Consider the following 25,410-nt stretch of genomic DNA (forward strand, 5'->3'; position numbering starts at 1 on the left):
AACGGAAACCAACCTCACAGCTGCCAGTGTAGAAGCAGATTATTCAATGAGTGCTTAAATTGAACCTTAGACTTAGGACTTTGAAATGTGGTACTTGCCACATGCCGACCATCCCCCAAAGGGAAACCAGATTAAAGAAACCCAGGAGTGACTTCAAGCGGTACGCTCAGAAAAAGTGACGAGGATTCTATTTACAGATGAGGAGATTTTCACATAGGAAAAATATTTTAACAAGCGAGTTGGCCTTATCTACGCCAAATCTGTCAGAGACATCCCCCAATATAGACAGAAGGTCAGAAAGCCACATTATCCAAGCTTTGTGATGATTTTGGCAGGTGGGACCTAATTGGGGCAATTTCTCTACATTTTGTTGAAAATGGGGGGAAGGTGGGGGGATCAAATTTCTTAAAATACGTTTTCGAGTCCGCGGTACATCCCCTAAGTGAGATCCAATTCATTGAAGTCGACTGGACCTTGCAGTAGGACTAGGAATCAGCTTATAGTGCAAAAAATGACCCAAGCGTGGGTAAAAAACAAAATTCCGAACTTTTCCTCCTCTCGGAAATGGTAATTCTACTTTCTGGATTTGAATCTCCGGATTATGAAAAATGGTCAAAGTTAGGGGCAAATGTGTGTTCTAAGCCTCGTAGAAGTGTAGAGATCGGAAAAAAATTTTTGACCACGGAATGGAACACTTTGCCCAGGAATTAGTGCGTGCTTCAGCGGAGAACTGCAGGCGGTTTCCTCAGCGCTGCATTAATGGCAGGGGAGGAAATTTCGAAAACTAAAAATTGTTTTCTACTCAGAAATTAACTGGCTTTCGGTTAAAATTAACTCGAAATTCGTAACATAAAAACTGTTGAAGCCACAGGGTTTCATTTCACTTACAGTTTCAGTGGGCCACCTAGTAAGTGCAAATATTAGTAGAGTAACGGATGTATAAACAGATGAGAGCGTCTTTCATGCATTCACGAGAAAACGGTGAAAAGTACACAATTACACATTTTTCAAATAAGCACGTAACGGCCAGCGGGACGATGGGCATATGTAAATACATACGTAAATATATAAAGATGGTCAATTTGGTGGTTTATTAGCAGTAGTTTAAGTGATGCACATATGTAAAAACATAATAATACACATTTTTTGGGGAAGCATTTTTTTCGTAGAATTGCAACCAAAATGTAGGTTACTTACGAGGCTGAGATTGAGATTAAGCTGTCAAAGTTAAAGCTCGGATTTGATGGCAACCTCAAATTCCCGATAGCAAACCAGTTATGCAACATTCACTTGTTTAGCTTTTTCCTTCGTCCTTTCTTGTCGTGTCTTTGTTGTTGCCAACAATGACTGGGGAGTAAGGTACATTCATGTCAATAGAGCTGCAGTCTCCATTAATTAGTGACTGCTGCCCCCAAAACTCAGTTTCGTTTAAAACTTGTTAAAACTCGTTGTGTTTTATGTGCACGTTGTTGCATTTCGCCTTCTTCTGCAGATCTGGCCTGGTTATGGTGCCAGGGAGTGAAATGAAAACCAAAATGAGATGAAATGAGATTTGTAGAATTCAAAGATGCAGCAGAGACTTGGTTTGGTCGGAAGAAAGTGACACTGCAGCCTCGTCTCTCTCCTCGCTAATACAAACGTCCTCCTCAGTGCGGGTCAGGCCAAGCTGCAAGTCAGAGAGTCGATTCATCTCTCTGAGTCTTTCATTTCCCTTTCCGTCCTATTTCCTCTCCTGATTTGCATATAATACGAAAAATAGGGTACAATACAATGAAACCGATTTTGAAGTTTCCCAAGATCATAATCCTCAGCGTTCTGGTGGGCGTCATAGTCACAGCGTCGGAGGAACCCTCGGGACAGGAAGAAGTTGGTGGCGCTGCTGCTGCCTCCGTGGTCCAAGTCCCCCTTGCGCCAGACTATGTGGTCGTGGCAGAGCCGGAAGAGTACTACGACCACGTTGAAGGGGCATGGCCACCGGAAGAAGTTCTCGCTCAGACTCGCTCAGCCAGAGCCATGTATCTCGCCCAAGGGGTCGAATTTGTCTTCCCCATAGGCGTCCAGTACACCTTGGCAAATCTGAACGAAGGCGTCTGGCCTCTGGGAACGGAGGGCTTCGACGGAGTTCTAGAGTTCCCAAAGAACAAAATCGCCATCATGTTCTCATCCATGATCAATACGCTTAAAATTGTGAGTCCCAAAAATTTGGTAGCAATATTAAATAATAGTAGTGAATCGCAATATATGTAAATATTTCAGGCCAACTTTTCCGTGACGAGTAAGATTTACACACCGGATGAGAAACTGCCGACCACAGCGCTTCGCATTTTGGGCACAGAGTTCAAGCCAGCCGATTTCCGAGCTGGTTACAAGGACACGTGGACAGGAATGAACAAGGACATCGCGGCGGCGACTGGGGGAGCCATTTCCGAGTTCATCCCTCGTGGAGGATTGTACGGGAGGACGATTTACCCATTCACGACGGCGGCGTATGTCAACTCTCTCCACTACGAGAACCAATGGGCCTTCCCTTGGAAGGACTCTGCCTCGCTGGACAAGTTCACAGACTCGACCCACGTGTCGTACATGGAGGTGGAGGGACTCATGCCCTATTACGAAAACGACGCCTTCATCGCAGTCGCTGCTCTCTTTAAGGTTCATATCAATATCATCCACATTAGCTGGTTCTTGGTAACTCTTTTTTGGGGCTGATGAATGCTAAGCGTTTGTTTGTTTGTGTGCAGAGTGGTACTGGAAGCGTGGTGTTTCTGAAGCCGAAAGGGGCCGTGACCATCTTGCAGCTGATGCTCAACCCCACCGCCCTCACTCAAATATTCGACGAAAGTTTCCCTGGCTGGGGTGTGAAACAGATGCGAGTTCATGTCCCAAAAGCTAGCTTCACCACCAACAGCCAGCACTTTGACATGTTGGTGAAGGTGAGCTCGTAAACATCACTTATTGTTGCAGAAACTTCTTCTCTTTGATAATCGTGGAGCTAAAATAATTGCTACATTTTCCAGCGAGGAGTGACCAACTCGTTCTGCGTCCATGAAGCGACGACTCCCGGGGGAGAAACCACTACGTCTCGCTACTCTCTCAACCCCATTGTGCAAACGAACCACATCCGCATCGCGAAGGAGACGTTTTCCATTGCTTCCGTCACAGGTACGAGAGCTGTTGGCATACAACTGCTCATGGCAATTTATTAATTACTCGTGTATCTAAATCCTACTCAGGGGTGACGCTGAACAACGAGAAGGATCTCAACAGCTGGAACACGCGTCAGAGGGACGACATGGCCCCAGAAACCCTTCTCGAGGAGTATACCACTCCCAAAGACGATTTGCATGACGACGATCCCGAGACCAGCACGGTCGTTAGTACAGAAGAGGTCGACGAGTCCACCACCGTGCCGTCCAGTGACGACGCCTCTTCGGCCGAGGAGCGAAGTGATTTGGGCTCCATCACGCTCAGCAGCACGGAACAATCCACGACCAACAGCTCCAGCCCAGAAGCGGATAAAACGGTCAAGAAAGGCGAGTCTGCAACTCCCACCGTCGATTTTTACGACTTCAACGAGCCCTTCCTCTGGTTTCTGCATGCGATAAACGAGGAGCCGATGTTTATGGGTGTCATCGAGTCCTTCAAACGTTACTTGGAGGAGACTGGAAACAAGGAGAACGTGCAGAGCGGGGAGGACACACCCAAGTCCGCTGCCTCCGGGCTCATCGACAAGAACCGATGGATTTACGAGGCTGCGAAGGGCGTACTTTGGCACTGTCCATCCCTCATCAACAAACAGGCCGAGTAGGCGACCTTTCCCGTGACCCATAATTCTCAACCTCACTCAACGACCTGAATCAAATGCTCTAACTCTGTGATCCATATTAGTTATTTATTTATTTATTTATATTTTTTATTTGATTGACTCGTATGAATTTATTCATTATGCTGAATCATGATGGACAACAGTCATCCCCGTTTTGTACATTTCAAGCATTAAAATATGTGTACACATTATGAAGTCATGTATTTATTGCATATTATGCCACTTATGAGGGTCCTGCTCCTTATCGAAAATTGACACCAAATCTTGCATTGCGATTGAACACGGTGACGCCAACTCTGAACTCCAAAAGATCATCCTTGGCGTTTGTAGTATTTTTATTTGGACTTGTCGCGAAGTTGACCAGCGTTGCTTCCGGCTCGGCCATGAAGTTGTGCAACGGAGCAGATCCCACTCCTGTTGTAATCCAAAAGATGACTTAATTGCACAATGACGACAATATTATTGTACCAGGAGTAAAAATTAAATATGGTGCACCTGAACTTGCTCCAGACACACTGACGGTAAATGCAGCAAAAAGCTCGTCCCACTCCACCGCATCATCCTGAATTTGACTCAAAATGAGCGAAAACGAAATGTCCTCGCCGCTGCTCTTCTGCACTTTCGCACCCCACGAGCTCACTCCTCCCCATGGATGACTTAACTGGAAGTTGGAAAAGGTAGTGGTGGTGTTGCTGCCCTTGTTTGTACTGTCATTGGACGTCGAGATGCTATTGCTCGCCACTGTAAACACTACCGTTTGAGTGTCACTTTGAGGCGCTGACCCAATTTTCTGCGGACATTCAAGAATAATTTATTTCATGAAAGTTTCATGCAATGAGACAACTAATCAAACAGGGATTACAGAGTAGCTACTTAACTTACCGGTCTGTACACCCTGTGACCATGTCCAATCAGTCCCAGTTCGGCTGTGAGCCGGAGTGACCCATTACGGTTTAGCAGTTGGGGGACGCTACTCAAGGGCATCAGATTTGGTATCGATATCTCTGCCCACGTCTCACCACTGTCAGACTCCTCCAAGTTTGTGAGAACATCAGTTACGGGGTGGCTCCCTGCATAAAAATATACGTTAATAGGCAGTCTCCGTATATAAGGAAAATGCAGGGGTTCGTCTAATTAGTTATTACGGGAGAGGAAGAGCTGACCATCCCCACGATACAGACGGACCTTGAACCCTGCCCAGACATGCTGCTTGGCCCACTTGTCCAAAGCAAGGTGCACGTTGAGGACGTCCCCCGTCGACAAACGTGTCGAGGTCAAGTAGAGACTCCAAGTGGACCGGAAGTGGGGACCCAAACTCTCCCCGGCCTCGAACCGACTGATGGCGTCTTCAAGTCCATTCTGCAGAGACGCGTTCCAATCCGCCACTCGCAGTTCGATCAAGCCATGCTCCACCGTTGGGGACTGGTGTCGCTGCATGGAGGAAGCTGATGCTCATGTCTCAGCAGCATGGAAAAATAAGTTGTATGCACTTACATTATAGAATTCAGAGTCCTCGTGGATTTCTTGAATCATTTCTTCAGCCAAGTTCAACTGCATATTTTAGAACGTAAATATTGGATAACAATTTGACCCTATTGGCAATTACAGACTCGCCTTGTTCTCCAGCCTCTCGATTTTCTCTTGTAAACGTTCCAAAATCTGGTCCAGGGAGACTTGGGAACTCTGAACACCTCCTCCTTCCGTTGGGGAGAGGAGGTTTGAGGCCACACTCCAGACGAGCAGTAGGAGAAAGGACGCCACGAAGAAGAGCATCACGAACGAGACGGTCAATTTTCTACACTTTGTGGAACGCCGAATTGAGGATGATGCTTGTGAACCGGAAGGCATTGAACGGACGAGTTAATAGATTAGCCAGGACAAGCGGTTCGTGTTATCACCCACACGAAGAGCGAAATTGTTGGATGATAACGTGAACTGTGTACATCGTTTTCTCCAGATACAGGTTCCAGTCGACTTAAATCCACGCACTAACAGGACACAAAGGAAATATGAAAGCGTTTCACAAACGAGTGTGGATCGTAATATGATGGTAATAGACAAGTCTTGCTTTTCTTCTTGCGTCTACAACTACGGAGGCAATGAAGTGGAGGGGTACCCAATGTAGCCAAAATAATAATAAAAATATGCACCATTTCATTCCAGTTACAAGTTGACTCAGCTTTATGAGTCAGAACCAACGTCAACTCGTCCTTTGTTCAGTTCATTTCGTTTTGCACAGCAGCACACACCACAACCTTCTCACTGTACATCGTCAAAAATCCAATCGTACATACGAAAGTAAAACGATATATGTACATAAAGTGAAGCTTATAATTCCTATCCGAAAATAGAATGCACGGATTCAATTGATGAATTATGAACGATTTATGATCAGCCATGTGCCACGTCTTCGCAGAATCGTGAATACATATTCTCATGGAATATCAAGAGCCTCATTATCAATATTAATTTTCGTCCTATTTTTTCCTTGCAGACTTTATAAATCTCGGATAACCCAACTTGAATTAATTTCCACTTCTATACATTTCAAATTCTTCACTTATGCAATGTGGGTGCCATAAGTGTGCATATAAGCTGTGTAGAGAGTGGAGAGTGCTGAATATGTAGTACATAGACGCAGCAAAGGTGTTTCTGAGAAGCACCAAGATGAGACAAAGTAAAGTAGGGTTTTCATATCTTCAAGTCCCACCTCCTTCTCGGTTAATTTTCCCTTCTAGAAAACGTTGCTCGAATTAAAAATGACTATTTTTGACTATGTTTTTCCAAGTTTTTTAAAAGTTTTTAAGTGAAATCCAAATAGACAACAAATTATATTGAGTCGTTACATAGGATTATACGTAACAAGTTTATCGAGAAGGTCCCAATAAATCCGGTGAAGTAGTGCGTGTCACCTGCTGTCCTTAAAAATGATATAAAAAGGAACTTCACGGAAAAATTGGGCTGTGCTTTGCAAACAATAACGACGTTTAAATATGTGCATAAGTGCTCATCATCAGGTTGATGTCATGTCAAACTCTCTCTCTCCTTTCGTGGACAAGCAGTGCTACGAGTACACTCATCCAACCAACCATCAATAAATATCAAACATTCAAAGGGTTTCACACTTTGCAATAATGTTGTGTGTGTGAGAAAGGATTTGGAATTTGATGTGAGATTTATTCCTTTCTTAACGCATGAGTTTGCCAACTAAGTAAATCCCCAAGAAATGAAAGAGAAGAAGAAGATGTGCAGTCAATCAAAGCAGAACCAATGATAAATTCCCTTTCTTTCAGATCATCTCATCTCACCAGATGCAGACCAAGAAGAAGAAGAAGAAAAAAAGATCTAAATCAGAACAGCAGCAGAAGAGATGGATACCGTTTAAACGGTCTGGTTACAAACAGGAGAGGAGAGCGATAGTGAATTGTATCATCAATGAAAAAGATCCACAGTCAGTGGTGGTTTAAAAAATGGCAACAATAATGCAAACGCTGCTCTGTTATCATCACCACTTAGGAAAACAAAGCGTAAGTGCAGAGAATTAATTCAGTCACCACAACGCAACCGACTGGGAGCGATATAAAATATACTGCCGACGCGACGACTACTTTAGTATATTCATTTATCTTAGTATCTTCATTTACGGTTTCATTTATTAGTGGTCGTCGGTAGTGCACTTTGCTTGTCATCACCAAATGTGGCAACTAGTGGCAAGGACAGAGCTTTCTTCTGTAATACGAATTTAATAATCGTCATTCATCAAGTACTAGTGCCACCACACTTGTCCAACAGTCCAACTAATTCTGTTGAGAAAGTGCGATGTTGAGTAATAGACGCGTGTAGAAGTAATAGCACGTCTTGGTGAGTAATTATTAGTAATCACGTCAACGTACTTTTTTATAGCTCTTATCGAACATTTGTTGAGAAACGATCCACAGTTGCACATTGGTCAGCCAAGGGACGAAACCACATTTACATAAATTCTATATTTTTCTAGTTGCGTGACATCACAATCGTCGTAATTTTAATTTTGCATACACAAATATTTCTGTCATCATGTGGCTGCGATAATAATAACAAGCTTTTCGACAAGCATGACGAGCCAGCAAGAATTTCAAACTCCAAGTTTTTTCGAATGTCACTACGACGATTCCCGACTGGACTCGTGGGACCTGGAAAATCTTCGCTACATCCGAAAAAAGTCTGGATCCCAGCATCTGGAGGAGTACTCCTTCCCAGAGGGGGAACTGTCCCCGGGAGACGAAGAGGAAGTCTCGCAGTCCTCTTCATTCTCTCCATGGCATGACCAGTATGAGCCTGTAAGTCACCACCTCAACTTACCGACCACTGGTCGCCACTACCAGTACCGCCAACAACTGCAGTTTCACACTCGAGTGGAGCAGGATAATGAAGAGGATGCTCACCTACTGGCCAGTAATTACACCACGAAGAAGAAGAAGAAGGATGAGGTTGAAATACCTCCGGAAATGGATCAGTTACGATCTCTCGTAGATCCCAATCGCAATCTGGACGATTGTTATCTCCTTGACGTGCTCACCATTGGGAACGATGTGCGAAAGAAGCAGGACAGCGGTATTAGCGACCGTGAGGATGAAACGGACCACAGCATCTCGTCAGCCACCAAGGTCCTACCGTCTCAGCACCCATTTTCCTTGATGAGACAGAGACAACCACCTCCAGCTTCGAGACGAGGAGGAACGGCCACGCATTTTTCTGGACGAGGGTCATTGGGGACATTGTCGTCGAGCAGCCCTTCCTCAACCTCCGTGTCGGGCGATGACGAGGACAGCCAGTACAACGACATGGCGGCGATGACCACGATGACGACGTCCTCTTGTTGCTCCAGACTGGATCAGAGACGTAAGTCTGTCAAAATGGTCATCAAAAATCATGATTTGCACAATTGGATGGTTTATTAGATCTCGGTCGGGTCTAAGATGTTTGCCCTTGCACCAATATTTTTAGCTGGCTTGGTGGTCATGCTTGCTGTAAATGCAGTGAGATTAAGTAGGCACACGAGTCCATGATTATTGGATCGTGATTCCTCAATGCAATAACCTATTAGAAAGTGACAGTTGATAGTTTGTGATTGCATAATAAAATAACAATCCATTCATTTGGTGCACAATTACTTAATTTCCGTGAGACGGTGGCATAGCGTGCAATGCTTCATTACGCTTAATACTACTGTTCTTTGGCGTTGGATTTTGGTTTTATCACCGTTCTTCGATTAAAACCCATTCACATTTCGTCATGCTGTTGCCGTCTGTTTAATTATTGTGGTCTTCTGGTTATGGTGACTCAAGTGGAGGAAGTCCTGCTCGCCACTTATTTACTATGCTTTAATTTAAATAAATAATTATTTTTTACGCCTAAAACTCTCGCTCTAAAATCCCACTCAACTTATTGCCATTATCGCCTTGGCCGGCGTTGCTGGTTGGGTGTAAAAAAAAGAGACTACAATGCTCGTCAACTCAATGTCAACGATGGAATTGCTACAAAAATTAGGGGAAATTGCAATGCTTCGATTTAATCCAACAATGGAGTTTCGTGAAGGAGACAAACTATTTTACGAGTGCAAATTATACGCACCTTACTCATTACGATAAGGACGAAAGGTGGATGATGGGGAAGAACTCATTTTCATATGTGCTGCATTATTATTTAAATAGCCTCCACTTTTTGGTACTACGGAGGACTCTGGCTATTTTTCGTTAAAAAACTTAATAACCATTGTTATGCATTTTGTAAAAGTTCATTCAGCCTCAGATTACAATTTTCTCAACTTTAGCGTTTTTACGGGTGCATGTAAGTAATGTAACAACGCACAACGAATATGTATCACTCCTCACGTGCAGCTTTCATGTAAGTACACATGTACATCCCAGTAATTTCCAATGAGTGAATGCGTGTTTGGATAAGTAGTCGAGTTTCCTTGCACAGATAACCCTTTTTAATTTATGGTTCAGAGATCAGCAATTCAATAATACACGCAATAATACAGATCCACCCAGTAACGACCAAGTTCACTGTTTGTGCCCACAACGTCTTGGACGGTGGTTGCATTTGCGAAAAGTGCAAATAAATACGCATCCATCACCACACACAAAACCAAAGTTTTCTAACACAGATTTTTACAATTGTTGGACTGCAGTCGACTGTTGCAGAAAAAAGGATTCAGCAACAGTATATGTACATTTCGTTGGTATATTACGGTGCATAATTATTGGTTTGGGAATTAGCATGCATGCGCACAATGCAGAGCAGCCTTATTAAATTATCTCCTAATAAAAGGATGAGATTCTCTTCCTCAAGAAGCACTCAATGCGAGGAAGCTCTAAATCCGTTAATCCAAACAAACCATATAAACAAATACTAACCACCATTTCGTACCATTTTATGAGCTTTAACGAATACCTAAAGTAATTACGTATGTGATGAAAGCAAGGTTTTTATTTGTAGCTTTCTGCAAACATTAAAGCAAATAAATTTCCATTTACTTACTCGCAGTTGTGCAAGATTTAGTCGGCTCTATGTGATTAAAACAGACGAATAAGTAGCATAAATTGTACTAACGGCAGACTTTAAGAGGTGCAATCCACTCCACGAAATGTATTTGTACGCATTATTCTTGGCATAGTATCTGTAATCGTGGGAGTACTTGAACAAATGCAAAAAAGCGGCTACTGACTTCCAATGAACTGATAAATAGCCGTAAAATTCCGACATGATTTCGCCATCCATCACAAATGACTATATGTAATGAGCAATAGAGAATTATAAAATGGATTTTCTTACTATTTTCAGATGATCGCTCGGATGATTTGAGGAGTCCTGAAAGTTGCATGGTCTGCTCGGAATCTGGGTCTACCAAAGGCAGTGGAACTTTTGATTTTCACTCTCACTCACTCCAAAAGAGGTTCTTGAACTATAACAATGTTATCATTTTGACGAGTCACCCGTACATTTCTACTTTTGTTAGGATTGATAGAACTCTGGGTCATCCAGACCCCCTTTCGACACGGGGCCAAGACAGTTGGAGGGCCAACTCGCCGTATTACATGAGACTCCGTCGTGACATATGCACCGTGACCCCGCCGCCCACCACACCCACCAGATTTGGCGTGGACAAGCAGGGTCAGCTCGTCATCGACTACTCGCACAACTGGAGTGGTTTGGAACTCTACATCAAGCAACTTCATTTAGCATAGACCCGTCGGATTCAGACACCAAGAAAACTAATTTCTTGTTTTATGTGTTATAATTTTTATATCGTTGTGAAACACAGACGGATGAACAATAACATGATTTGCATTGTAGTAGCAGAGTAATTTAGAATGTAATAGCAATTTTGATTTTGTGTAATTATAGAACAATATGAAATTTGTGTATGTAAAAAAGTGACGCTCACTTCTGAATTTTTTGAACGTGAATGAGGATACTAGTTGTGAAACCATTTAAATTAATTATGTAGTGCCCCAACGAATAAATCAAACCATTTAATTAGTCAATCGAAATAAAGGGAGAGTCAAGGTCGTCTACTCGCCCCGTTTTCCTGACGACCTGCTCTTTTACGAAGAAAGTGACTCAGATCAACGGTAGGAAAGTTGCTGCACGCATTTTATCGTGTATAATTCCTATGAAACAGGTAGATCCAGTCCGCTCAGATTCAGTTGGTCTGACTTAAAGTGAGGTCGTTGATCACTGGGATGATTACAATTGATGGCAATAATTCATTTTGGAATGGACACATGGCATTCACAGAGGTGCACAGTTGTTTGCTGTCGGTGAGAATGAGTGATCGCAATCGGAGGCTTTTCACAGAAGACTTTTTAGGTTGCATTCCTATTATGACGCTTTTCCCATGAAATCCTAATCCCTGCGAGGAAGGTATGTGCGCATACACATAAATGTACAAAAATAAGTTCTTTATCGCCTCTGTCATCGCATCTTCGACAAATCCGGCTCCACGCGGTTGAAAATCCATGAAATAATAAAAATAGAAGCAATAATAGCAATAACAGAGCAAATCTAAAGATGAAGATGGAGGCAGAAATAGGGTCGGACTGGGTGACCCTGAACTTGCAGGATTCCTGAAAGGGCAAGGAGTCCACCATGTCACCCATAAAGAGTGAGTTCAATAAGGGAGACGACCATTCACTAACAATCTCACCGAGCCTTGACTTCCTTTCACACTTCCTGGATTCCCGTCCTTCCAGCAGAAGGAAAGGTAACGGTGGTCCAATTCCTTGACCCCGTGTACTTAAGTCCCTGTCTCACCTTGAGCCAGTCTCAGTCTCATTGTGACACCTTCGCCTTCTTCATCTCACAAACCAGACCGATATCATTTTTCAGCCGTCATGGGGAAATTTGACACACTCAGGATCCTCCTTCGCATTGGCCTCTCTCTGCTGCTCCTAAATTCTGTTAGTGCAGGTGAGGAACTTGAGACGACGAATGGGGACAATTTCGTTCCAAACGACGGCGTCATATTTACCGAACCCTCGGTCGAAATTCCCCCGTCATCTCCCCACACGACGGATAACATTACACACGTGGATAGCTCATCCCCACCACCTGCACCACAACCTGATCCACTACTTGGCACTCCAACAACACCCACCCCACGACCAAAGGTACCCCCCTCCTTTCAAAGGTACATCGACGAACTCCACAGTAAGTGAAATAGACTAAATAACTGCATACAATCAGCATGCATACATAATTGCATCACTCCATTGCAGGGAGCATGCTCAACACCAACGGGGTCAAACGCGACACGTCCCTGCCAGATGTGACGACAACTGCAGTGCCAACGACGTCAACTGAGCCCAGCACACCCAGCAGCACCGTGGTGGTCACCACACCACTTTCACCAACCCCACAGCCCACGCTCCCACCAAACATGCCTTTTCTGAACGACATATCCTCCATCATTCGGGATATCGAGAAAAAGCAGAGGGAGGTTCACCCCAAACTCTACATCATCCCTCAACGCCTCGCTCACGTAAATGATCCGTTTTCACAACTAAACTGTACACTTATAATTAGTTTCCTTAAACCGTTTTCGTTTCTAGAAACCCAACACGGCAACCACTGGGGAGTTGTTTAGGGGAGGTAACAAAGCTCCTGGGACCGTTACCAACCCGGCAATGCCATCGCCAAGTACAAACGCAGGAGGAGGAGCAGGTGAACCTCATAATAATCATTACAGTGGCCGCTGGTTTTGGAATTGGTTCGGAATGGGGAACAGCAAAGCTGAGGGGGGTTCATCCTTCCTGCCTCAAGCCACTGGGCCCACTCTGCCCCCCACCACTCAACCACCCACGGAGTTGGACGAATTCGGCGTCAGAATTATTCTTAAGCCTGCCCAGCACCCTGCCCCAGGTCAAGGCTACTACGAGTGCCCCTTCATGAGAAGGTCCTCCCTAAAACCCCTCCCATGATTTCGCTCCTCCATAATGACGCACGAGAAGGTGAATTTTTGTGTACATATATAAATAGAAAACATGAGACTGGTTTTCATTATAATTAGGCCGCATTAATTTATTAGACTTTAATATTTATATTCTTGAATTAATAAATTGCTTTGGGAAAAAATTACGGGTTACGGTAGATTTGAAGCAATCATTCATTCAGTCATCAATGAAAAATAAATGAGCATTTCTGAGTTAATACCATAGTATGTAGTACATGTGTAGGCCTCATTACATAAATATCATGTACATAGCTCACGGCTGGACCAGAATGAGACGCTCTCTTTCTTGGTGATATTTATTTATGCAAACGTTCATATAATGGAACATTATGCAAGAAGATAATATTTATAGTGAATGAATGAATTGTAAGAAGAAATTCCACCCAGTATTCCAATCAGAAGGAAATCCTCTGCATCCTCTCTCGTCTTGACTCTGAGGGTTCTCTCCATTCATCCCTCGTATCAATCCAAGTGGGCACATGCTTCCACGAAACTGTGATTATTTTATTTATTTTAGCTCCACTAATCTATCTGCATTTTGCATTAGCAGTATCTCTTCTTGCTTCTGTCATTGGAAAACATGAAAAATAGATCATCATTTTTCCCACTGATAAACTCGGGGAACTCGAACTATCGCGTAATAATGTCTTATCCTGCTAAATTTGACATTTCTTCTTCACGCAACCTTTAAAAACAAGCCCAAATCTCACCACCATGCACTCTCACCAGATTATCATGATCAAGCACGGCAAAGAAGAGGAGCAATGACTGTCAATCTTCTCGTGGATGAGAAGATGATGTCTTTCTTTAAATGTTTCTCGAGATCCATTCTGCTCCCTGTTTTACGAGTTGTTTATTGTACCATGATTTCTTTGCTGCTAACGTCGACAGCTCGGGGACGGTCTGTCGTCGTCTTCTCCGCTCATTCAGCAGAGCAGTTCTGTACAATGACTTTTTGAAATGAAGCATTGTTGCGAATGTGGCAGAGAAACGAGTACTACTCCCAACGACTACGGGCTTCTATCCAATCCGCCGGCAGCAATATTTCCCTAATAGAAACTCGTCGTGGTGTCCGGTGGTTGCAAAGCCTTTACGTGCTTGCTGCATGATAATGATGTGTTTGACCTGGACAATAGACCAAGATTTGCACGTAAGTATGTATAGGATTGCATACGCTAGACAATTGCATGAAAGGGAAGAAGGAAACCAACTTGTCCAAGTCCAAGGAATATTTAGGAATTCGATGGCGAATGTTCATTAAACCTTTTTGTGACTTCAAAGCCGTTCCTGGCTGAGAGCTCGGCTTATATAATGAGAAGACAAACTCAACTCTCGCCAAGTTGGGTGGATGATCTCCTGCGTTAAAAAAGTTGTTTGGTTGCTCTCACCATTGGTAATGCTGGTTTGTATCCACATTTTGGTGCTCATCGCCTTTCCTCTTCTCTATTCTATCTGTGGTGGTGTAAAAAACTTTGAGTGCCGTAGCTTTGGCTGGTGCTCAAAGGGTTAAGCGTGAGAAGAAGTGAGCTCGACGGCTACACCCTCGGAGAGAGGATTCAATGAACGGAGAGGGGATCGCGGCGCAGTTTGAACGCTTGTTTAATACACCAAGTCTTTAAACTCCAGCAGGAGGAGAAGAACAGCAGCAGGGGAAAAATACTTTGCACGAGGGTCTGAATACGCGAGCGGATAAGAACAAGTTAAAGTGCTCCGCCGCTCAGCACGAGTGAAAGTAAGTCGCTTTCTCCCGCAGCTTAATAGAGAACACACATAAGTTCGTTCGCGAGTAGTTTGGCATGCCGGCGAGTGAAGGAAGGAGTGCAATATTGCAGCAGTTCAATAACTCCTCGCCATCCTCATAACCATATCGTGCAAGTCTCGGAAAGGAAAGCACTTTTTGACAGATTGTACAAATAAATAGTTTTCCACCGTATGGACCTTTCTCACGGGTATTTAGTCTGCTCGCTCCGCCATCCGTTTCTAATTGAAAGAAAATTAATCAGTATTGCAAATATTAGAATCTCTGCACATTCTGTACCGTCATTTAACTAAATCCTCTATCTATGGATATACTTATCGCATTTCACGTATAACTGGAAATATGGGAAAGAGTGCAGCATGCTAATATAACTCGCAACAATTCCAGGTAACGTGACCATAGATAAGATATGTCAGTCAGTAGTGTGTAGTAGTACCTTATCAATTTTAACCGACTTAGGTGTGCACTATGTGCGTATGTACAAATGATTACAAAAAATCTCATTCCCCAGTCATCACCTAATAACCAAATTGATTAAATTAGAGCGCAACTTTGAGGTTTTATTGGTAATTTATAAATTATATAAATAGAGAGAAAGTCATTTTACTTGTGCCGAAATTAAACATTAAAATAAAGTATATAACTCCTCCGCCCCATATTAAAGAACTTCATGTAAGTTACATATTTATCTCAATCGCACACAGATACTAAATACGTATAAAATCTCACATAAGAATATCTAATTTGACACTAATTTGTGATCACTAATCACTGATCAGTATGTGGAGTACAGATTTTTAGCAAACTCATAAACTTTATCGTACCAAATTAACATGTAAGCGAAAAGTTCAACAGACCCATAACTTCAACTTTGTGAACAAATATACATTTAAATATTCTGGAAATGAGCAGTTAAAGAGTCGTAACAGTTTCCCAAATATTTAAATAGACGACTTAATTGAAATTGCAGCCGAGCTAGAGCGACGCGACGGTCAAGTCATTAGCGAATTTTCACGGTTGGTGCATCCGTGTATGAGATACATTTCCTTATTAGTTGACAGTTCGTGCATGCATATGTACGTACGTACGGTGGGTGGAATTGTGGAATAAATTGTCCAATGTGATGTGATTATTAGGTTGCAAGTTTTTGTCATATCGTTGCTGTTCGTGCAAAAGTTGTCTCTTTCGAAACCAGACAGAAACAAATGTTATTGGAGGAAAAATGTAACACCAAGTTTAATGGAGTCTCATATCTCCCAAATATGGACCCTACAACTTATGTTTCTGACTGGTCTCTTAACTTTTGCACGAACGGCGACGATATGTACACAAATTGCAGTGCAATATTCAGTACCTCCTGAGTCAATAATCACGTCCATATGTACATTGTTTGCCCAGGCTCAGTATAAATATTGTCTGTACATTATAGTCTGCATGGCCTGGTTTAATGGAAGATCGAAGCATCATTAGCCGGCCGGCATAAAATATCTCTTCCTGATTGAAGGCAATTATTGTCTCTCCGGAAGGTCTCAAAAATATTATAACAACATATTCTTCTAGAAAAAAAACTTTATCGTTATTTGCACACAATTGGTCGAATTGACAAAATCGGTTCATTTTATGCATACATACGCTTGTAGTTTTGGGTTGTTGTGCGTTTCTAATATTATTTTATTTATGAACAGCACACCACGGCTCTACTTTACACACTTTTTATGTATGTCGCTCGTGATTTATTTACACATAAAGAGAGAGTCTATTTCTATTTTTCATTATTTGCTGCTGCCTTTTGCATGGGGTTTAAAACAGTGAAATCGTTATTGGAGTTATAGCAGGAGTAAGAATTATTCAATTCCATAACACTTTATGGCATTCTATGAACGACATTTTTGATAATTTAGTATCGCATTGTATTACTTGGCTCGCACATTACGTGCATAGCGATGTTCGTACCACAGTTTAGAGTGACGAACACAATGAATAAATGTATCAATGTTGGTTCACAATAAACAATAGTAAAAGTGCTCGAATCGAGGGGCTTTGATCCGATCATGCATGGGAGGTGAGGAGCGTATGAATTAGTGAAGGCCGTGCCGGTGGCAATAAATAATTATCTTCCTTAACAGCATGCACATTGAACAAGCCAAAAGAACTACCCAGCTTTATACATAAGTAGTTAAATAACCTGTGTGCACTATGTGCGTCGTGGTTCTACTGATGCATTTGTCCTCCGTATAATGTGTTTGATGTGGGTGTGCTGGAGGGTGGTTGATGAATTATTCAGTTTGCGAGTTTTGTGTGGACATCTGTCATGAAACAGATTCATGGTTGCAACAATCTCAAAAAATCACAACTCATTCACTTATTCTGAAATAATAAAAAACATACTTCTCAAAACCAGATTCTATATAGATTTTGTGTTCAACACATAAAAATGACTCAAATAAAGTGAATAGTTTTACTAGAATTTGATTATTTATTTGATTTGTGCAAGAGTTAGGAGTTATTATTCATAAAAGTGAAGCCAAAAGTAAAACTTTCACCATTTTCAGAATGGATTGGTCAACGTCGGAACGAGGAAATCGTGAAACTCGGAATGCCTCATCCTCAACTCTACCCAAAAACTCATTAAGGACCATTTAAGAGGAAAATCTGCACAGAACGGACTGGTACTTTTACTCACTTCTTGTTATTTTCTACGTCCCCATTAGGCATTTAGTTTACCGCTGTTGATGAGGTTTAAGCTGTTCCAACAACAAGACCCCATTAGCCGGATGAACAAAGTCATTCTGTGACTGTTGTGATGTTGACTCTGGATTGAATAAATATTTTGTTGAGAGACTCGTTTCTCAGAAGTAGAGTAGAGAGCTATAACTGCACTGGTTGTTGGTAATTATTCCAAATTGCATTGTTCTTTCTCTCTTTTGACAGGCTGCTTCTTGTCACTGTTGGATTGAACAATTTTCCATCAATCTCACGAGGCAATCACCTCAGAAATTTCTCCAGTCGACAATAAACCACACCAACATATTTAGTAGGATGGGTTACTTAGCAGGGGATCTACTCTAATCCAGTCAGTCGCTAGGTTGTTAGTCTACCCTGCGGGTGTTGGTGAAAGTGGGAGTAGATCCACCATCCACACCTCAGCAGACGACCACGTCGGACTAAAACACGATGACCATGGACTGGAGAACGGTGGTTGGATTCACAGTAATTTTCCACTGTGCCGTCTACGCCCTTCGGAAGGAATGGGTAAGTTGGTCCTTTAATATGGAGAGCAAGGGATGCATGAGAAAAGTGAACCTATTTGACATTAATGCCAATTAAGTAGTTTTACTTTCATGAGAATGAGTTACATAAGTCCTGACTTGACAGATTCTTCGGATTGACACGAGGAAGCTGAACGGACCAATCAACTCCATAGGGATACATCCCATACGGAAATACTTGAGGGTGTGGTTCAGAGCAGGAACGTACGCCACGATAATTTTGGGATTTCCTTTTACACTGTTCCTCTTTCTGAGAACCATCTTTTACGCCTTCTTCCCCTCCATCGTGAGTCCTTTATTTCAAATTCGTAATACTTTTGATTGTAGAGTTAAATGATTGATTCTTGTTCTATGATTTAGGTTGCAGTTGCGGCTGCTGTCACTCCAGCGTCTATTTTGGAGCAACAACAACCGCTAGAGTTGCACCATGAGCAGTTGAGCCCATATCCAGACGCGGACGTGGGGGTACAGCAGCAAGATTCGGGTGATTTCGAAGAGGGCAATGGTAACCCAACGTACTTGGCTATTCAACCAATCCTGCCAGGGTGGAATCTCCCAATCACCCATCTCCCGTACTACCTCATCGCCATCCTCATCTCGGTCGTCATTCACGAGCTTGGTCACGCCATTGCCTCGGCGGCTCACAAAGTTCCGATCCAGTCGGTGGGAGTGTCCATTTTTGGCCCACTGGTAATGCACATATGGCGCACAACGTGGGCTGTAATATGTTTATATTTCTATGGCTTATTTTTTTCCAAATCAGATCCCAGCTGCTCATGTGGAACTCAATTCCACGCAGTTGAGAGAAACCCCCATCCGGAAGCAGTTGGATATTCTTACTGCGGGCGTATGGATGAACCTCTACCTGGCAATCATCACGTACATCGTTGTACCAAAAATGTTGCCAGCTTTGTTATTTCCCACGCACTCCATGGGCACAGGACTCACCGTAACAGGTGTCTGGCCTAGCTCTGGCATCGGAGGTATAAATATGTCATTAATTAGCATCATGGATTATGCCATCACAAGCTAACATTTTTCTTCTGGCTAGGCCCTGGTGGACTTGATGTTGGAGACGTGATAATAGGCATAGAAAATTGTCCTGTCAAAGACTTGGACACGTGGTATACGTGTTTAGAGAAAATATGGCAATCAGGCAAATACAATATATATTTTGTAATACACCTACCATTTTTGCACTTTGCTAATAATTAATTATTACTCCACAATCCTGCGTAGACCCAGTAGGATACTGTGTTAGTGATGATGTACTTATGAGATTCTCAAACAACACTGAAGGTAACCGTCATTCGTGTAGTAATAAATAATAATAAATATGCTTATCGAATATTAATCAAGTACTTTTTGTTGCGCAGGTTGTTGTGGGTCCAATGCAGATGACTCCCCCACGCATCTGTGTTTTCTACAAATGGACGCCGACAATCCACTTCCCATTCCCAACTCCAAAGTTGCTTCCAATCCAAACGCTACTGGAAAAGAAGATGACTCGGGAGGTCAGAAGGAAATAGCCCTCGTTCCAGAAAAACCTGACCACAATAGAACTAGTTACTGCCTTCCGGCACAACCAGTGGTGGCCGAGGCGTCTCCGCTACCAGACCTAAGCGACCATACTTCTGAAGAGGGGGAGGAGACGAGTACAGTCTTTGTGGGATGGGAAGGACGGTGTCACAGCCCTAAATATTCCTGCTTGGAGTATCAAGGCCACATTCCGCACGAGTCCAACCTAGCCGACGCCGCCTCCTCAGACAGTGCTGCGGCAGGTTCTGAGGTCACCACGGGGGGTGAGGACGCAAGTAAAGTGGTGAACGAGTCTCACCACTGCTTCCTTCCTCGTATGGTTCGTAACCTCAAAAGATTCCGCATCGTACAAATCCAGCGTCGACAACAAGCCGTGAAAACGCCCGTGCTCTTTGTTGGAAATGTTATGGATTTGTATAACGGGATGAGAAATAGTGAGTACGTCCCACGGTCCTGGTTCCTCTCCAACTTTTTCGGATTTTCTGGATTTTCAAAACTGCCAGAAAAACTGGAGACCATGTTACTTCTAACTGCGGGTTTGTCAGCTGGTCTCGCTGTTGTGAATATGCTTCCTATTTACGGACTCGATGGTGATTACACAATTTTTTAAATTCATTTTGCGAGATACATATTAAAACTAATCATTAAAATAAATCTGTGCCCCACAGGTTATCACATCGTGGATGCCATGGCCAGAGCGTATTTCACCAATAAGTGGGAACCCCGCAAGAGAGTGGTACAGGTCATTTCTTGGATCGCCCTCGCCATCGCCCTTCTCACCATGTTCTGCTCATTCGCTCAAGCCCTGTAGCCCTCTGCCACCCAACATTTCCACCTCTTCATTCCACTATCCCCCGTAACCCCGTCGTCATCTGAAGGGATGCCAGAAAAACAATTGGTCCCACAGACTGACAGACAAATCTCGTCAAGTCCAGTAACAAAGAAAATGCAAACCAAATCAGAGGACGATGACGACCAGTCATGAAAATGAAGATGATGCTGAGAGCTACGCTGCAAAATTGTTGCAAAGTATTGAAGAAGAGGATACTGACTGAAAAGCTTTTTACTACTAAATACTACTACTACTGCTACGTGTTAATTGTTGGTGCATGCTTTCATAAATATTTAACAAGTCCAGAGATATATTCTTGTACACACTCTTTTACCAAATAGACTATAAAATATAATGCTACAGTAATATTATGACTTCACACACCCACGGTTCTCATGTGTAACTTTATTTAAAATATTTTGCCTTATTGTAGTCAAGTACTGTAGTAATTCTGTCGTTGATTGACAGACCTGGTTCTTGCGGTCAATATATATACTCGCGCAAACTAACCATTCCAAAGTTGTTAATAATTTATAGTTGTATTGATAATTTGCACTAACTTATTTATAAAATTGTTTATATTTCTGCCCACAATTAATCGCCTATAACGTTGATGCTTGATCAATTCTTTTACTTCATATTAATTAATTAATTTCGGGCACCACAGACTTCGCTTTGTCGACTCTTATAATGAGAATCATATCGGTACATATTATTGTGATTGTGGCATTATTCGCCCCACACTAATACATGTTCATGAAGCTGTTATTATTTAGCATAAATTATCCATTATTATGATTATTTAATTATAATTTGAAGATTTAAAAAATATCTCTCGAGTGTTAATCAGTCTATAATTATAGACCAAAGTCGTATTGTTCTCAATGTTTATGGGGTAGTTAAAATTGAATTATTGCAATGCGGACTATATGAGTTTGTGCTCAAGAAAGTTGTCGTATTTGTATTTCGATGTGGGTTGAAACCTAAATGTCATTCTACTATTATTTATTTAATTTACAGACCTCAGTAATATAACGAGTAGTACTACTTTTGCTAAATATTTTAATTGTCGTCAAGATCTAAAACCAAATGCCAAAATGGCTGGTGCTCCAATAAAGAATGAAACAAGATACATATAGTTCGTTAATGTTTTATTATAATTTGTAGCTGAGTACATACTGCCTCCACATGGCGTCGGTAGTATTTAGCTTAACAAAAAGAAAAGCTTAGTGATAAACAGCGCAATAAACATTTAAATATCAAATAGCGTGAAAGTGATGTTGTTGCATAAGTCTGGTGGAAAATTACTTAATTAAGTTATAGGTTAGCTTTCTTAATACGAGGATTCGAAATAGGGACAATAAGGTTTCCATACTTATGGTCACTGCACTTTTGATGCTTGCTGCGTCTTCTGCAGTTCTTGTTCCAAAGCGGTGACACTGTCCCTGAGTCCCACCAACTCTGTCTTGTTGGTATTTATTAGTTCTGTATTTCGTTTTCTAAATGTAAGAAAGAAGGAATTAATACTAGACGGTAACATATTGTTTATATATAGTACAAACTTACGATTCATTTTGAATGTATTCGATTCTTCTGACGACGTTGGATCTAGCCTCGGTCAGTGACTGGGGGACCAAGACGTCCCCCACCAACTTGAACACACGAGCGTCCTCCTTGCAAAATCCGAGCTCTTCCTTCACCATCTCATTCTCATGAAGTTGTGTTTCCAGTTGACTGTTTAAACGAACCAATTTCTCGCTCTCTACCAAAGAAAACATGAGTTTGGAATAAATTAATAAATTATACCACCTACCAGTTGGCAGTTTGGGAGTTTAGCACGCCGAAATTTTGCAAATTACTTACTTTTTTGAGCAATCTTAAACTTTTCCAACTCTGCATGAAATTTGTTCTGCATGGCTTCAATTTCTTTTGCGCTTTGCATTTTATCAGTTAATTAAATTTATAACTTGGATGGCAAAATTAAAATACGACGATTTCAAATTCAACTTCCCAACTGCAAACTTGAACAACTTTAGCAAAACCGGAGAAGATATATTTTCTGCTGGCTGCCAGACTTTCATGGCGGGATTTAGGTTCCCATGTTGGACATGAAATTGTATGAAATTGCAATGCGTTGACCTCAGTGACCTAGTAAAGACATTCGAATCCTTAATAAGAAAGTCGTGTGTCTTGTTTTTATCTTTTGAAGGATGAAGTTGTAGGAAATTCGATTAACTTTATTTAAAATAGTTTCACTTGTTCACCATTTTACCAAGTTTTATAATTACGACTCAGCATGATTTCATTGTAGAAGATGACGACATTAGTTGCAGCATAATTATAAAGTAGGTCAAGGAAGTACTGAATACCTGGAAGTCAGATGAAATCGCAATTAAACATATTTCTATTAATTCTATTATTAATCAAAAAGTTTGCAATCTTTACGGTGACAATTAATCCGTGGGTTATTGTGAACCTCAAGGCTTTGAGCCCAAGGGGTTTGGACGTTGCATTTTCTAATGCCACCACGGTACTAACATTTTTCTCATATCGCTCAGCATTGTTGAGAAGATAGGTTTGAAACACGCGAATCTAGAAACAAGCACATTTCATATTATAAGGACGACCAACAAGTGGGACCAACTATTTTGGATGACCATCTGCGCACGTGTATTTTTGACCTACATTTTCTTCCCCCTCTGCAGCGCACACCAGGAGCAGGAACACCCAGGCAGACTCGATGAAAGTTGCCACTTGCGCCATGAACACATCCGAGTCGAGAATAATGAGCAGCAGCTTGCTAAAGTGAACCAGGGCGTTGAGAACGGTCCCAAACACCAAGGAGGACACGGCCTGGTTTATATCACGCATCAGGGCGTACAGCCGCTTGTACACGTCCATCACCTGTAAAGTATTCAGGACATGTCTCATCCCCGCCCCAGTCGGAGATAAGCAAGGGAATTATTATGACTCTCATACGTTGCTGATTGGCAGAGTGGGATGATCCCTCAGGAGGTTTATAATTTCATTCCCGATTTGTTTGACAATGTAGCAGGTCATTAGTGAGACATGGAAAAGTGCATAGATTAGAAAGATCCGTTGATAGATCAATATCAGGCAGGCCAGTGCGAATTTCAGCATATTTAATGCAACTCCGACTCCGTACGGGAGAGAATTGGTGGTCAACAATAACCACGCACTGTTCCAGAATGGGATACTCTGCTGGTTCAGGTCAATCGCAATCAGAGTAAGCGAAAAATTTCCTCGGGCAATGCCCAGCGTCAAGTAGTAAATGTCATAAGACAAGGCAAGCAGAGTGGTGAAGGTCAAGTACACCCACATTTTCAGCTGCTCCTAAAAAGCAACTCGTCGTCAGATCCATGGGAGGAATATGATAAGTCATGATAAGCATGGTATATTTATACCACAGTGTCCAAGAGCAGCGGTGGAGCTGCCATGTTGAATGTCGACTTGCAGAGAAAGACAATCCCGTGCTGTTTGAACCAGATGAAATGAATCATTAACAAGAAATTAATGATGGGCGTCACTTCCGCGACCATGCAAAACCACAAGAGAGGTTCGTCCGAGAGCTTTTTGCGACGATGCCCAATAACTGTCCACATATGCGACAAGGACACCATTAGTGTGACCAGTTGAAAAATACAGCAGAGTGCCTGCCAGTGATTAAGAAGAGACATTTTAGATGAGTTGTGCGGTATCTGAAATGATGGCTAAAGTTAACCTTTTGAAAGAAATTAGATTTTACGAATATTCCGGAATCACGAACTTCGACCTTGTACGGACACATGAGGATGGAGTACGAGTATTTCGAAAATATATGGAAATACTGGAAAGCTTTAGAATTGTACTTGGTGAATTTTGAATTTGGGGTTGAGAAAAGCTCAACGTTGTAGATTTTAACCTGTGCAGACATCATGATGATCTAAACTATATAGCCAGAAATATTTATTTAATTTTATGCGGACATTTTCTTTCCCAACATGTATTTTCCGAAACCGAATGTTAAAATAAGTATATAAAATTTCACATCCAATAAAATATATCTTATGTTCTTTGTCATTGTTCACATTCTTTGCACTTGTAAACAATTTTTCCCACTGTACTCGCATCTTATCTTTGCTGTGTGGAAGTAGCTTTTGCAATTATAAAATCGGTTTGGTAACAAAACGCCCAAGTTTACAAACAGGAAAATAGTTGCAACTGCGTCTAATTTATGTATTCCATGCTGACATTATATCAACTCTCCATTAGTTGATTGATTGATGGAGTTAATGTGATAAGAAAAGCAATTCCAGCGAATTACAGTCCTTATTATGTACCCAAATGTTGCATCTTCTGATTCATATGTATTTATGCAAATATTCATCGGGTCCTAAGGTAAAACTGTCAAGTTGAAGGGATGAATATTCCGACTGAAAAAAATTGTGAAGCGTTTCTGAGTAATTAATTTCTCACCTAACCAGTTTTTATGCGATCATGCTAGCGCAATTTAATCTTAAAGTCGGGTTGGGATGCTAATCTAAATGATAATATAAAAGTAAACGTAGTAAAAAACGAGTAGCATTGGTATGCAAATGTCATAGTGCTATATACAAATACAAATATATGCACACACACAAATATGTATGTAGAATCTACATACATTGTAGATGCATGGATATTGCA

At 41.9% G+C, this 25,410-nt stretch overlaps 7 protein-coding genes across 15 annotated transcripts; 4 read left to right on the forward strand and 3 right to left on the reverse strand.

Annotated features, from left to right (window-relative positions):
- Positions 1-1,571: 1,571 nt before the first annotated feature.
- On the forward strand, positions 1,572-4,017 carry LOC110852518. The gene is made up of 5 exons (XM_022100615.2): positions 1,572-2,187; positions 2,257-2,652; positions 2,742-2,933; positions 3,018-3,162; positions 3,234-4,017. Exons 1-5 carry the CDS (start codon positions 1,771-1,773, stop codon positions 3,806-3,808), a joined length of 1,725 nt encoding a protein of 574 aa, XP_021956307.1. The 5' UTR covers positions 1,572-1,770; the 3' UTR covers positions 3,809-4,017.
- On the reverse strand, positions 3,892-10,776 carry LOC110852145. Of its 2 annotated transcripts, XM_035854114.1 has the most exons (7): positions 10,646-10,776; positions 5,441-5,814; positions 5,321-5,377; positions 4,972-5,257; positions 4,709-4,896; positions 4,322-4,616; positions 3,892-4,240 (listed from the first exon to the last, which is right to left on the reverse strand). In XM_035854114.1, exons 2-7 carry the CDS (start codon positions 5,672-5,674, stop codon positions 4,068-4,070), a joined length of 1,233 nt encoding a protein of 410 aa, XP_035710007.1. In that variant the 5' UTR covers positions 5,675-5,814; positions 10,646-10,776; the 3' UTR covers positions 3,892-4,067. The 2 variants fall into 2 exon arrangements, with proteins under 2 accessions (XP_035710007.1, XP_021955825.2); XM_022100133.2 differs by lacking the exon at positions 10,646-10,776 and having other exon boundaries at positions 5,441-5,951.
- On the forward strand, positions 6,260-11,364 carry LOC110852600. Of its 4 annotated transcripts, none has more exons than XM_035854115.1 (5): positions 6,275-6,995; positions 7,120-7,687; positions 7,824-8,707; positions 10,655-10,766; positions 10,830-11,364. In XM_035854115.1, exons 3-5 carry the CDS (start codon positions 7,921-7,923, stop codon positions 11,056-11,058), a joined length of 1,128 nt encoding a protein of 375 aa, XP_035710008.1. In that variant the 5' UTR covers positions 6,275-6,995; positions 7,120-7,687; positions 7,824-7,920; the 3' UTR covers positions 11,059-11,364. The 4 variants fall into 4 exon arrangements, with proteins under 4 accessions (XP_035710010.1, XP_035710008.1, XP_035710009.1 ...); XM_035854116.1 differs by having other exon boundaries at positions 7,120-7,353; XM_035854117.1 differs by having other exon boundaries at positions 6,260-6,995; positions 7,120-8,707; positions 10,839-11,364.
- Positions 11,365-11,615: 251 nt separating this feature from the next.
- LOC110852483 (proline-rich receptor-like protein kinase PERK8) lies at positions 11,616-13,413 on the forward strand. The gene is made up of 3 exons (XM_022100572.2): positions 11,616-12,523; positions 12,592-12,854; positions 12,925-13,413. The coding sequence occupies exons 1-3, from the start codon at positions 12,208-12,210 to the stop codon at positions 13,291-13,293; spliced, it is 948 nt and encodes a 315-aa protein (XP_021956264.1). The 5' UTR covers positions 11,616-12,207; the 3' UTR covers positions 13,294-13,413.
- A 1,479-nt stretch (positions 13,414-14,892) lies between these two features.
- Positions 14,893-21,854, forward strand: LOC110851821. Of its 3 annotated transcripts, XM_022099730.2 has the most exons (11): positions 15,093-15,274; positions 15,344-15,471; positions 17,637-17,753; positions 18,016-18,336; positions 18,460-18,639; positions 18,714-19,043; positions 19,117-19,336; positions 19,405-19,509; positions 19,593-19,652; positions 19,730-20,482; positions 20,561-21,854. In XM_022099730.2, exons 4-11 carry the CDS (start codon positions 18,259-18,261, stop codon positions 20,701-20,703), a joined length of 1,869 nt encoding a protein of 622 aa, XP_021955422.1. In that variant the 5' UTR covers positions 15,093-15,274; positions 15,344-15,471; positions 17,637-17,753; positions 18,016-18,258; the 3' UTR covers positions 20,704-21,854. The 3 variants fall into 3 exon arrangements, with proteins under 3 accessions (XP_021955420.1, XP_021955422.1, XP_021955423.1); XM_022099728.2 differs by lacking the exons at positions 15,093-15,274; positions 15,344-15,471 and adding an exon at positions 14,893-15,057; XM_022099731.2 differs by lacking the exons at positions 15,093-15,274; positions 15,344-15,471 and adding an exon at positions 15,598-15,756.
- A 6-nt stretch (positions 21,855-21,860) lies between these two features.
- Positions 21,861-22,787, reverse strand: LOC110851822 (prefoldin subunit 6). 2 transcript variants are annotated; one of them, XM_022099732.2, is made up of 3 exons: positions 22,588-22,787; positions 22,291-22,486; positions 21,861-22,223 (listed from the first exon to the last, which is right to left on the reverse strand). In XM_022099732.2, the coding sequence occupies exons 1-3, from the start codon at positions 22,664-22,666 to the stop codon at positions 22,106-22,108; spliced, it is 393 nt and encodes a 130-aa protein (XP_021955424.1). In that variant the 5' UTR covers positions 22,667-22,787; the 3' UTR covers positions 21,861-22,105. The 2 variants fall into 2 exon arrangements, with proteins under 2 accessions (XP_021955424.1, XP_035710014.1); XM_035854121.1 differs by having other exon boundaries at positions 22,584-22,760.
- Positions 22,709-25,407, reverse strand: LOC118436316. Of its 2 annotated transcripts, XM_035854119.1 has the most exons (6): positions 24,150-25,407; positions 23,704-24,078; positions 23,410-23,628; positions 23,170-23,316; positions 22,997-23,093; positions 22,709-22,872 (listed from the first exon to the last, which is right to left on the reverse strand). In XM_035854119.1, the coding sequence occupies exons 1-5, from the start codon at positions 24,420-24,422 to the stop codon at positions 23,016-23,018; spliced, it is 1,092 nt and encodes a 363-aa protein (XP_035710012.1). In that variant the 5' UTR covers positions 24,423-25,407; the 3' UTR covers positions 22,709-22,872; positions 22,997-23,015. The 2 variants fall into 2 exon arrangements, with proteins under 2 accessions (XP_035710012.1, XP_035710011.1); XM_035854118.1 differs by having other exon boundaries at positions 22,709-23,093.
- Positions 25,408-25,410: the final 3 nt, after the last annotated feature.

Source organism: Folsomia candida, unplaced genomic scaffold (assembly GCF_002217175.1).
Source record: "Folsomia candida strain VU population unplaced genomic scaffold, ASM221717v1 Fcan01_Sc007, whole genome shotgun sequence".
In the NCBI taxonomy this organism is placed as follows: domain Eukaryota; kingdom Metazoa; phylum Arthropoda; class Collembola; order Entomobryomorpha; family Isotomidae; genus Folsomia; species Folsomia candida.